Raw genomic sequence first — 12,440 nt, 5'->3', positions numbered from 1 at the left:
CAGTGGCCTCCAGAATGTTCAAGTGGAGGAAGTTTGGTTCAACCAGGACTCTTTCAAGAGCTGGTCACTTGCCAAACTGAGCATTCGGGGGAGAAGGGCCTTAGTAAGAGAGGAAACCGAGAACCTGATAGTCATTGTGACTGAGCTTCAGAGTTGGGAGAGTGTGGAGTGTGGAGATGGGGCAAAGTTCCAGGAGGAAAACCATCACTACAGCCCTTGACTGATCTGAGCTTTATGACAGAGTGACATGATGGAAGACAGTGCAAAACACGCTGAAGTTTGATAAACACCTGCCAGAGGTGCTTCAGATAAGTACAGAGTAAAGGGTCGAATCACTTATGTCAACCCAATATTTCAGTTTTTTATTTTTAATAAATTCAAAAGAAAATGTTTTTTTTTTTATTTTGTCATTATGGGGTACTGAGTGTGGACTGATGAGAGAAAAATACATTCAGTAATATTAATAATAGTAATGTATCGTTAAATTTTGTTTATGTGTTCATTTTGTGTTTTTTAAACGTTTTTTAATCATTTTATTACATCTCTAATTTTTAAAATTTTTTTTTTTTTTTTTTTTTTTTACAATAAATCTTGAGGGTAACTGTAGCTCTATTAACGGAGCCAGCTCATCTTAGTGTAGATAAATTCACAGAACAGACCTTTACAAATCTCACTGTGGTTATTCGACTGTTTTTCCAGCAGATGCCGCTGTGGTATTAAACCCCTCCTACTTTGCTGTTAATGGTTCTCTTACTGCAGAGTAAATAAAGATCAGTCTGAAATAAGAGTCCAACTTAAAGAGCTGACTCACTGCGAGTTGTACATGTTAAAGAGGAACAAACAGATATATTTTCAGATAGGAGCTCAAATTTTGGATGATGGATCCTTCTTACAACCAGAGAGACCTCAGAAGAAGTCAGCTGAAAAACAACAATAGATACATCCAAGAGAGAAATTCAGGTGCCCCTGAATATGACGAGGATGGTACACCTGTCAACGGGAACACGGCTGAGAGAGGGCAGGAGCAGCAGACGGCCCGACAGCCACAGCAGTAAGTAACAGTTTATTTTATTATGAAGAGAAGATGAGGTTGGACTAAATAATTCGAAAAAAAATCCAACAGCTTGTCTTTAAAATGACCGAAAATAAGACCGATAATAAGGTTTAACGGTTTTAACAGTTTATTCATTAAAATCAACATCAACGGCATATTTTTGTTTATGTAGTAGAGAATTAGCAACATTTACTTTCGGTTTCGTTTCTCTGTAATAGAGAAAGTTGTTGTGCTTTCCTTGTCTCCCGGAAATCCCAGTTTCTCGTCATGGTGCTTCAAATTCAGTTATTCATCTTTATAAAAGGCCGGTTCAAAAGAAACGTTATCTCAAGACTCTTTATTAAAAAGGCAGGTTTACAAAGACCAACCATTGATTATTTACTGATGCACATTATTATTAGCAATATATCAAGATTATCAGTAGTTTAAAAGCGTTCATTATAGCTATCTGGTGCTATGAAAATTTCTGCCATTATCCACAGCAGTAGAATGGCCATACATATTAAGAGAATGTACAAATGTACCATAATGCATCATGTAATGAGGCAGTATTTATGAAGGCAGATGTTCCACCCCATGATAATTTTTCCATTATTTGATTGAGAAACTTAAACGTAGGTTCCTTCTCACACTGGATAGGGGTTTGAGTAGCTGTATACTGTTAGGGCCAGAGCATCTGCGGCTTTAACATGCCCCAAAACTCACTGAACTCTCCACAAAATTGTCCCCCAGCCAAGTTGAATTTTGCATTTGATAGTATTGAGCAAATCCAAACCCCCAAGCATTAGTTGGGTGACTACAGTCACAAAAATTGGTACACATACAGTGCTTAACAAATTTATTAGACCACCCTAACCCTAACCAAAGTAAGGTTTATGCCACAGCTGCCCTAAATTAACAGCATTGATAATTACCAAAATCATTTTTTATGTTTCTTCAATGGTTAATATACCAATATGTAGAAGCTCTTTAACCCAAATGATATTTTTCATGCTAAAATATAATTATTATTGTTATCCATGAATTTTCAAATTTACTGATTTACAAAAAACTGAAAAAATAGTAAAGCACATTAATATTTCTTGATGAATATGTCAAATTATAGTTATTTACCTGCATTCTTGACCAGAAAAATGAGTTTTAGTGGTTGAATATTATGCTTGATTAATTTCTGACTTCTCAGAGAAGCTCAGTGAGCCAGCTCAAATTTGGGTGAATTCAGTTTGAAATTCCTCATTCCTGTTCAAAATGGTAAAATGTGGAGAGCTCACTGAAAATGAAGGAGTGTGCACTAAAGCACTTCATGATGCTGGATGGTCTCCGAGACAAATATGACAGGTGGTCTATTTGTTAAGCACTGTATGAGTCATAATAGAAAAATAAAGTCTCTTTGGACCATCCTCTAAAATGTACAGAAAGTGAGTATGCTGTAGAAAATGGTCAAATTCAGGCATTTTCAGTTATAGTTGCACTTTTTTTTTCTTCAAACTTCTCAGATGGATATTTTCTGACTGACTCCATTTTTTGGGTCATTCTAGACAAGCTATCAAAAACTTGAGTTTTCACCATAAATCAAGGCCGTGACAAGGGCCCAAAGTTGGGCTATTTTTGTCTCCTTCAAAGCGCCCACTGCTGACAACAAGAAGTGACACAACTGGGGAATTTCTTTCCGAGTCTTTCTCCGCTAAACCTATCAAGCACAGATTTTCAAAAAAAAGGCTCCATAACACTAACGTTTTTCATTAAAGGAAGCCGTGGTGGTAATGGCAGCCGTTTCCATATTTTGCCAATTAACAGGAAGTTGGTGTCACTTCTGTGGGTTTAGGTTGCCAACACCCAGCATTAGCTGCACAGCTGCGGTTGCAACACACCCTGACATGCACTGGGGTGTGAGGGAGCTGCTTGCAGTCTTAGTTTTAGCTGGGTTCCTACATAACCTAAAATGATTTTACAGCTTTTAAAGCAAGGAAAATCCCTTTTTTTTTAGAGATGTAGCAGGACATGTTTTTCTTAGCCATGATAGACCCAAGAAATTTATTGTTATTTTGAAAACACTGGATGTTATGTTACATGGAAGCCTGAACTGCAACTGTAAGATGTGTCTGTTGCTGTACTTTACTCATGTAAATGCTGTTTATTCTCTGCCATTAGCGCTGTTGCTCAAACTCCTCTGTAGAAATGTACATTTGAGCTCCCATGATTCCCAGCTACCCTCATGTTTATTTATTTTTTTGATTGAGAGCCTCCTGGTGTAAGAATTTACATACCTGTGGTTTGTTTTTTCAGTTTCCACATCCATTCTCATCAATAACGACTCTTTCTGTTTCTGTCTCAGCACTGATGGATTCACCATGATCCCACCAAACGAGTCTCGCCGAAGCAAGCTTAACATGAGTACACTGACAGTTTTCACAACTTTTTTTGGTTTTAATTTTATGTTTGTTGTCAATTATTCCATGAGTGTTTGTTTTTCTGCTGCAGTGGCTCAGAAGGAAGAGGAGAGTTTCCAGAGGTGGAAAGAAGCAAACAGACCAGCCTCAGTGCACATCAATCCAGAGAAGCTGGGTAAAGCTGTCAACATACTGCTAATTTGATCTTTGTTTTGTTTTTGCACATGCTTTGACACGTTTTTTGTATTCTTAAAGGTGGTGATATGTCATTTGCCGAAGCCAGAGAGAAACAGATGGCAGGATTACGTGGCTCCAAATTGCAGAAGAAGGTAATTTATCTTACATTCAATAATGCCAAGACAAATTTATACATTGAACTGGTTTACACCATTAGTTCATTTATAGTAATAATTGAAATTAAAGGTCCTTAATTATATGTGTGCAGGCTGGTCTAAAGTTTCAATACTTCAGCTGTTTTCAGTATTTTACACTTGATTTCACCCTGATCAAATGAGCTGGACTTTGGGGCCAGGTGTACTTGGATCTGGGTCCAGGTCTCTCGTGTTAAACCAAACTTAACTGCTCAACAAAAAATCTAAACCATCACAGAAATGTTTGATGTTCATTTCAGAGACTCTTTCAAACATAAGACATTGATCGATGTTACTTTTACTTGGTAAAAGATATTTTGTCTTTCTTTTATCAGCAATTCTTTACAAATGTACTTACTAAAGGGACAACATGGTGCAAAAAGTAAACACGATACAGGCTGTCTCACTCAAGTCTGCAGAGACAACAGCGTATCAGTCTTAATGGATATCTATAGGAATACATCATAAACAGTATTCACACAATGAAGGTAGTTAAGTTAAGCCAAATTTAGAAAAGTGTGCAGGAGTTTCCCTGCAATTTTTGGTAACTGAAAACAACAAAAAACAACCCTTCAGGATGCATTAAACTGCTATGTTGTTAATTTGGGTATTAAAACAAGTTTTGATGCCATGTGATCATTACTAGTAACATTTATAATCACAACAACCCTGATGTAGTCTATGAGTAATTCATCTTAATGTATGCAGCATTGTTTTGATTGAGATGAAGACAAGATGTTTTAGCATTTTGTTAAAATGACAGTAACAGATTCAGATGTGCAAACATTTAGTCTGTGTTAAATGTTTACTGTTGTTTCAAGATGAAAAAGGAGGAGCTGGACAGGAGGAGGAGACAAGAAGAGGAGGAGGCGTTACAGAGGATGAAAGCCGTACAGAGGGAGAAGGTGAGAGCAAGTTTACAAAAACATCAAATAAAAAGGACTTTGGACATTTATCAGGAGTAGATTGCATGTGTTCAGAGAAGGACTGTCAAATATTTATTGTATGTGCTGTTAGTTGCTGGATTTTGATAGGTAATCACAATTACTCACATTTTAATCATGTTTTTTAAAGTCCTTTGGCTTGCTTTTTAAAACATTTTAAGTCTGTACTGAAAATGTGCATAAATTCTTACCAGTGTTTTTTATGGTGAATCAAATGAAACCAGAGATGTATTTAATGATGTTGACTTTTAGAATGATGATTTAAATGAGTGCTGAACTGCTTCGCCAGTGTGGTCTGGAACCATGAGTTAGAGCGAGGAAACAGCTTCAAAGAGTTTCTTCTGTCAAATAAACTGTTCAACACTGTTTAAGAAAGAAAGATATCTTAAGAAAGAGTCAGGAGTGCATGTACAAAATGACTCCCTGACATCCAGTGACCCCCGGTTAATGTGACATTATTTACACTTTCCAGGATGTCATGTTTAGTTGCTTTTTCTTTCCAGAACTTGACATCTACAACCCAAATTTCAAAAATGTTGGGGCACTGTGTAAAATGTAAATAAAAACAGGAGTCAATGATTGTCAAATCTCATAAACCCATATTTTATTCACAATAGAACATAAAAATATTAGCTCATTTTGAATTTGATGGCAGCAACACATTTTAAAAAATAGGGACAGGGCCATGTTTACCATTGTGAAGCATCCCCTCTTCTTTTAACAACAGTCTGTAAACATCAGTGAAGTGATGAGACCAGTTGCTGGCATTTTGTGGGAGGAATGTTGTCCCATTCTTGTCTGATGTAACATTCTAGCTGCTCGACAGTCAGGGGTCTTTTTTGCTGGATTTTACCTTTTCAGAAACTCCAAATGTTTGCTATTAATGAAAGGTCTGGACTGCAGGCAGGCAGGCCAGTTCAGGAACCGAACCGAACTCTTCTACCAGCTTCTACCACTTCTACTTGGTCCACTTTGAATGAACTCTGGTTCATTTTTCCAGATAGTCCAGTTCCTTTGGTGTGGTGTGAAAGCTCATATGAACTCTGGTGCTGACTAAACAAACGGTCCACTTAAAACTGGGGTCTCAGTTCGCTTCCAAACTAACCCTAGTGTGGTTCATTTGAGGTGTGAAAGCAAGCGGACTGACTTGTAAACTAAAGGCAGGAGGTGGCATAAAGCGTAATCATTTATGGTTATATTTGTCATTTAATGCACTCAAATACATGTCAGTAGCTTGTTCGGCGTCTATGTAACCTTGGCAAAACATTGTAGTCCCGCTCTCATTTTGCCTTGCCTTAATCTTTGGTACTGATTCATTTGTCTCATGTTAAGAACGACATGCTGGAAAGCTCGCTGCCTCACTGTCTACTCATAATGCCCCAAAGCAAAAGCACTAAGACAACATAAATAGTGTTGTTTTTTTTGTTTGTGTGAAAAAAAAGACCCTCAGAATGAGATGGATTTCCGGTTTTGTCTTTTTCTATGTCTCCTTTTCTTCATCACTGTTCTTTGTTTAGGACAGGGGTGTCCAAACTATGGCCCAGGGGCCATTTTTGATTTTTGATTTTGATTGGCCCTCAAACAAATTCTTGAAATTAAATGAACGCTTATTCTGTAAACAAACATATTGACATTTTGTTTTTCTTGACTAAACTGAGACAGCACTGTAAATGGTAAACATATTGGCAACCAAAATTCTAATTATGTCTTGAATTACTTGATTGAATGAATATGGATTACAGCAGCAAAAGCAGCACCAATGACATTCCAAGCGCAGTTCCAGTGGTATCCAGGGCTGATCAGGGCCCCTGAAATCTGACTGGCCACCCCAGAATCCTTAAAATGATTGGCTATTTGCCTTTTCAGCCAGTAAATAGCCATTTTAGCATGCCTAATCACTGAGTATATCTTTCCCTTCATTAGACTTGTTTTTCTAACTTTAATATCCTCATTGTGGGTAATGAAAATGGCCCCAGCATCCTGATATACTTCTGCATGTGATCCCCACTGGAAGAAGTTTGAACACCCCTGTTTTAGGACAACAGTGCCACAAACATATAACTGCTTGGTGTTTTCCAGATGGTTTGGTACATTTGACTAAGTGCGATGTGGAAGCGAACAAAAACCACAGGGAAGCGCAACAGAGTTGAAATTTGAGCCTTGAACCAAACCAAGACCTCCTTAACTATCAGCTATGAAATCGACCTTAAGTTATCTTTTGCCCAGAGAACGCTACGTTTGTGGATCACGTTCACATATAGTTTCTTCTTTACATAATACAGCATAAACCATGGATGGCACGGCCAACTGTGTTGACAGACAACAATTTCTGGAAGTGTTCCTGAGCCCATGCACAAACAGAGACTCCTGAGGATGTCCTCAGTGGGTTGTAAATGCATGTTGGGGAAAAAAATGGCATACTGTATATTCACTGACATAAAGAAGCCCTAAACAGACATACAATTTAATGTTTGACTACAGGGAAATTTTAGTTGTTTTCTCAAGATTTTGACTTATTTATGTCATTATATGGTGATAACAAGTCTGGTTTTGTCCTGATAATGTGAGAATTTCTCCAGAAAACAACCAAAATCTAAATGTTATCACAGGAAAAAGAATACAATAAATCAAGTTTCGTTCCATCCAAGGTCTGTCCAACAAAGTCAAGTTTAACATTAATATTTAAATACATTAAAATGGTTGGAAGTTTTCAGAAACTTGGGAGCAGTTTCTCATAAAGAGGCTCAACAGTTGAGAACCACTGGGGTTAAAGGGTCCTCTCTTGTTTGCATTAGCTTGCTTAGCCTCTAGATGTCAGCAGAGACAAACATCAGTGAGGCAGCTGCAGTTCCTCACACACAGTGACAAGAGAACCACCTGATGAATGTTCTGGTTGTTTCCATCAGCTGCAGAGAGACGTTCAGCTCCTGTCTGAAGCTCTAATCGTGGCTCATGGTCTGCTGCAGCTCTGTGGACGGGTGATTCACTCTGAAGACCAGAGCGGTCTTTCTCCGCAGACCTTTTCCTGCTGCACCATGACCTCTGTGGAGCCAGAGGAATGTTCTGGTAATCCAGGAAACCATCGGATGCATGTGAAACAGACTTTTTTTTCATAGACATGTGTATAGACATGATCTAACAACAAGCTGACAGAGACGTGGGCCATGATCAGACATGACCCACTTTGGTTTGGGATGCAGCAGCTGTTGATGGCTGGGTGGAGAATTATTAAGTGTTTGGACCACAAAAACTCCACTCCTGCTCCACGGCCATCATATTTGTTTTATATATATGTCCTGTTTTACAGTAAAAACAGTGTTGCAGCCCACATGTTTGACCTGATCATAACTCTGCAGTCAGAAACAACCCAAAAACAAAAATCAGACAAAGGTGGTCGACTTTAAGTGGAAAGTTCACTGAAATTGGAGTTGGCAGAAATGGACTTCCATCTCTATACATAAGGAAATTGGATTTTTATTGACTGAGCAATACATGTGTCAACAGCATATCCAAGGCACTCCCTATAATAAAATAGAGGAGGGTTCCTTAAAGCTCCAGTCAGGAGTTTTTACTGGTTTTGAAACAAGATAATTTAAAGCAAGGCTTTTAATGACCCACTGAAGCATAAAGGATAGTAGGTGACCGGACTAGTATTAAATTATAAAAGCATTTAACTGCTGCAGCAGGGTAGATGTAAGTGCCTTTTTATGCTCAATCCCTGACAATACATCTGTACATTTAAACCCCCTAGAAAACCAGGTAAAATTAGTCAAAACAACCCTTTAGGCATACACAATATAAATTGAATGCTGTGTTTAAACCATTTGGACTACACGCACATACAAGGTGTCTTTGTATGTAAAATTATCTTTATTCCCAAATGGTCAGATTCATAGTAACTGCTACTGGTATTGAGAAATGAAGGTTTATAGATAAACAGAGGCCTGGAGATGACTGCAGCTGGGAGGGATCAGCTGGAAAACTCAATTTGACCAAAATGCAAAGCCTTAGCTAGTTCAAGTTCAAAGATGATAACACAACTGAAAATGAGGATTTATTGACTGTTTTTATGAGGAAAAGTCCAGGTGTTATTTAACTGGAGAGTCCAAAAAGGACCCTGCATGCTTCAAAATACTTGGTCTCTATAGAAAGGTGACAATTGGAGGCATCCTGTCAATAATCCAGAACCACAATCAATCAATCAATCTTACAGTCTTAGTTTGTGTAGCTCCATTTCATAACCAAAGATATAACCAAAGTTATCTCAACACACTTTACAAAGAGGGCAGGTCTAGACAATCTAGACCAGCAATAATCACCATGAGCAGAGGAAAGACTGTCTCATGCAGCTTGGTTGGAATTGGGTCTAAAGGACAGATATTTCATAGGCTTGCAGTCATTTCAATGAAACCATGCCTGCAGCTTTCGTCTCTTTCTCCTTAACTGACTCTGATAGTCAGTTTTATGTCTGCCAATAAAGATGATGATGATGATAGGCCTGGTCATTCTCTGACTGGGAGCTATTGTAACAGCTTAATACTTTGTGAGATGGATCCACATGAGGACGACCAAGGAATCTGAACAATCCTTCAGCTTTGCAAGGTTGAAATACAGTTTAGGCCAGGTTGAGTTTATATGATTGTGTTTTTACCCATTGGAAGAATTTATGTACAGCCAAAATCTATTAGAGAAAATAGAAAACAATCAAAACCTACTAAAACATGATAAAAATGATGGAAGGGCATTTATTTACATAAGAGAGACAAAATATATAAACCAATGAAAATTGCCTAAGTAAATAAACGTTTGAATTATGCCATGTAAAAGCAGGTTTGAGACCAGAGAAGTAAAACAAACATACTGCCTGTTCAGCTCAGTAGTAGTCAGCCCAAGCTGGTACTTTATTTGTAGGTTTAAAAGCTGTTTGATTTTTTTATTCTGTACTTTTACATTATGGACTGTTTGTTCATTTCTCACTAATGAGACTGGTGCAGGTCATTTGGCTTGTAATCTGTGTGAGGTATATGATGAGATCTGTTATTATAGTAATGTAGAGTACAGCACCTAAACATTACTTCAGCCCACATACCACATGGTTATATGAGATGTTTATTTAAATTTAAAGGCATTTTCTATCCAAGCTGTGAGTAAAGCACAGCATTAGCTAAATGAAGGAAACTCTCCATAAAGGAGCGTACACGTGAAGGGTCTAACACCTGTAAATCTTTTTGCTTATATTGTAAAGTTTAAAAAATATCCATACTTTTCAATAAAAGGTGGTTTAAAATGTCAATATTAAAAATCGATTGTATCAAAAGGAGCAAAACTGTGGGAAAAAAAAAAAAAAAATCTGCATCACTTTCCAATGAGAGGTTTGAAAGAGAGAAATGAATCCCATTGAACTCCAATGGAGAGTCCACTCTCTGAATTGCACTAAAATATACATTTGCCAGTATTTTTTGTGCAGTTTAGACAATGTAAAGGCATTTATCAACAATTTTATAATTGAAATTTATAAAAAAGTATGGGGTGCCTTGGGCTTCTGTTTTTGCTGCTGAAGTGTCAAACAGATTTGATATGGATGGATTTTTACTGGTGTATCAAAGATTAAAATCCTGGTGTCCTGACGAAAAACCATCATCTTGTACTCTTTTCTCATCTGTATCTCTTTCATAAAGCACTGTAGCTTCTTTTGCTTATTGCTATTGCTTTATGAAATTTAAAAAAGATCATTATTACAAACCTCGGTCCAGAAAACAGCTGGGATGCTGTGTAAATGTAAATTAAGATGGGGACAGTGATTTGCAAATCCTTTTTAACCTATATTCAGCTGAGTACACCAGAAAGTCAAGACATCAAATGTTCAAACTGATCAAATTTAACATTTTAGGGGAAGTATATACACATTCTGTATTTGATGCCTGCAGTGTATTGCAAAAAAAGTTGAGAAAGTGGCAAATAAAAAAAAACTGGAAAAGTTATGGAATGCTCCAAAAACACCTGCAAGTAGGTTGATTGGTAACAGGTGATAGGACCATGATTCGGTATAAAACCAGCACTCTGAAGACTCAGTTGTTCACAATCAAAGATGGTGCAGTTTTTCTTAAGTTTGTAAGAAACCCCTTCAACCCCTTAGGCAGAGCTCCATTACAAACCGTCATCATTCTGTGATGGATATCACAGCGTCAACTCAGGAACACTTAAAAAAAACATAGTCCGATTTGCTGTGGTCAGTGTGAATGCAAAAGAACCACTGTCAGGTTACAAGCCTGGGCCTGTTTGGGGAGGTGGTCTTGTGGGCAAGAAAGAGCACAGTTTGCATCAAGTTGTGTCAGCTATAAACTGGTCTTGTAAAAACAAAACTTCTTTCCCCGGCGCAGCAGTTTATTCACATTTTACTAGTGAATGGCAGAAATCATCAGAATCAAGTCAACAAATAATCTGTTATGACTCACCTTATGGATAAAAACTAGTTGGAAACAGTGAGATGAGATGCAAAGACAATAAAAGTCTCATGTCACCTCAAAAACTGCCGTATCCATTTAGTGCGCGCCTGTTTAATCTTCTGAGCTGCACATAGGTGTGTAAATATGAGGGAGGGATGCTGCTACCTTCCCTCTTTATATTTAAAAAAAACTTCCATGGTGGCAGGATGAACTCTTCTGCAGGCTTAAAACATAGACAGTCTATATTTACGTTATGACCTGAGTGGTTGCCATGGTAGCTTCTTCTTCTGTCTCCTCCTTGGTGGGTTTACAAACCACATGCATACTGCCACCTGCTTTATCAGACTGAGTACATACACAGCCAGGCCTGATAGATGTTGCTAATGTGAAAGCAAGCCAGCAGGTCATTGAGTCCTCCAGGCTAAAGAGGAAAAGGACCATCCAGATTGTTATAACCACAAAGCTCCAAAGCCAGCACCTGTGATGTTGTGAGGGTGTATTAGTGCTCATGGCACTGGTCACTCACACATCTGTGACAGAACACTTTGAGCATCATAAGTTACAACAGCATGGTTTCATGGGGAAAGAGGGTAGGGCCTAGACTGGCCTGCATGCAGTCCTTGCATGTCGCCTCTTCAAAAAGCAAAGAGCCTTATGAAGTGTAAAGTTTGATGACAACTCCACTTTCGATACTTCACTGATTAGTGTCTCCAATCCTCAGTCCCATACGGAATGTTGATAGAAGAAAAGATGATATCATGCTCCTGTCCTAGCTTTTTTGGAATTTGTCACATGCACCAAAGTCAGAGTGTGTGCATACTTTTAAAAGCAATTAAACTGAAAAATTTTAACATTATCCTGTCTTTGTGCTTGATCTAGTTGAATATGGGGTTGAAAAGGTTTTGCAAATCACTGTTTTCTATTTTTTATTAAATTTACAGAATGTCCCAACTTTTTTGGAATGGAATTTGTATGTCACTAAACACTGCATGTACAAAGTTATATTTTGTAGACTTATTGCATCACTTTTACACCCTCTTACCCCTCACAGTGTCGTATGTTATCTTTACGTCCAGCGGTGAGCAGCTCTCTCAGCTCTCTGATGAAACCCTTTATAATAAAGACAAGTTGTCTTATCATTTTTAGAATTAAATTAGTATCCTGCTATATGCTGTCTGTACAAAGTAAAATTTTAAAGACCTGTTGCATCATTATTACACCCTCTCAGAGATGAA

At 37.9% G+C, this 12,440-nt stretch overlaps 1 protein-coding gene across 2 annotated transcripts in view; it reads left to right on the top strand.

The window, feature by feature from the left end:
• The first annotated feature begins 742 nt into the window (after window positions 1–742).
• The window catches only part of epsti1 (epithelial stromal interaction 1), a 33,915-nt gene continuing 22,217 nt past the window's right edge, over window positions 743–12,440 (top strand). The window contains exons 1-6 of one of the 2 annotated variants that reach the window (XM_041806765.1): window positions 743–1,051; window positions 3,390–3,448; window positions 3,536–3,619; window positions 3,700–3,773; window positions 4,637–4,720; window positions 7,666–7,825. In XM_041806765.1, the coding sequence (XP_041662699.1) occupies window positions 876–1,051; window positions 3,390–3,448; window positions 3,536–3,619; window positions 3,700–3,773; window positions 4,637–4,720; window positions 7,666–7,825 (637 nt within the window). In that variant the 5' untranslated portion in view covers window positions 743–875. The remainder of the gene's footprint in view (window positions 1,052–3,389; window positions 3,449–3,535; window positions 3,620–3,699; window positions 3,774–4,636; window positions 4,721–7,665; window positions 7,826–12,440) is intronic. The other variant, XM_041806764.1, reaches the window with a different exon arrangement.

Source organism: Cheilinus undulatus, linkage group 15 (assembly GCF_018320785.1).
Source record: "Cheilinus undulatus linkage group 15, ASM1832078v1, whole genome shotgun sequence".
Lineage (NCBI taxonomy): Eukaryota > Metazoa > Chordata > Actinopteri > Labriformes > Labridae > Cheilinus > Cheilinus undulatus.
Note: the sequence above shows the minus strand (reverse complement) of the source record. Positions and strands in the feature narration are given on the sequence as shown.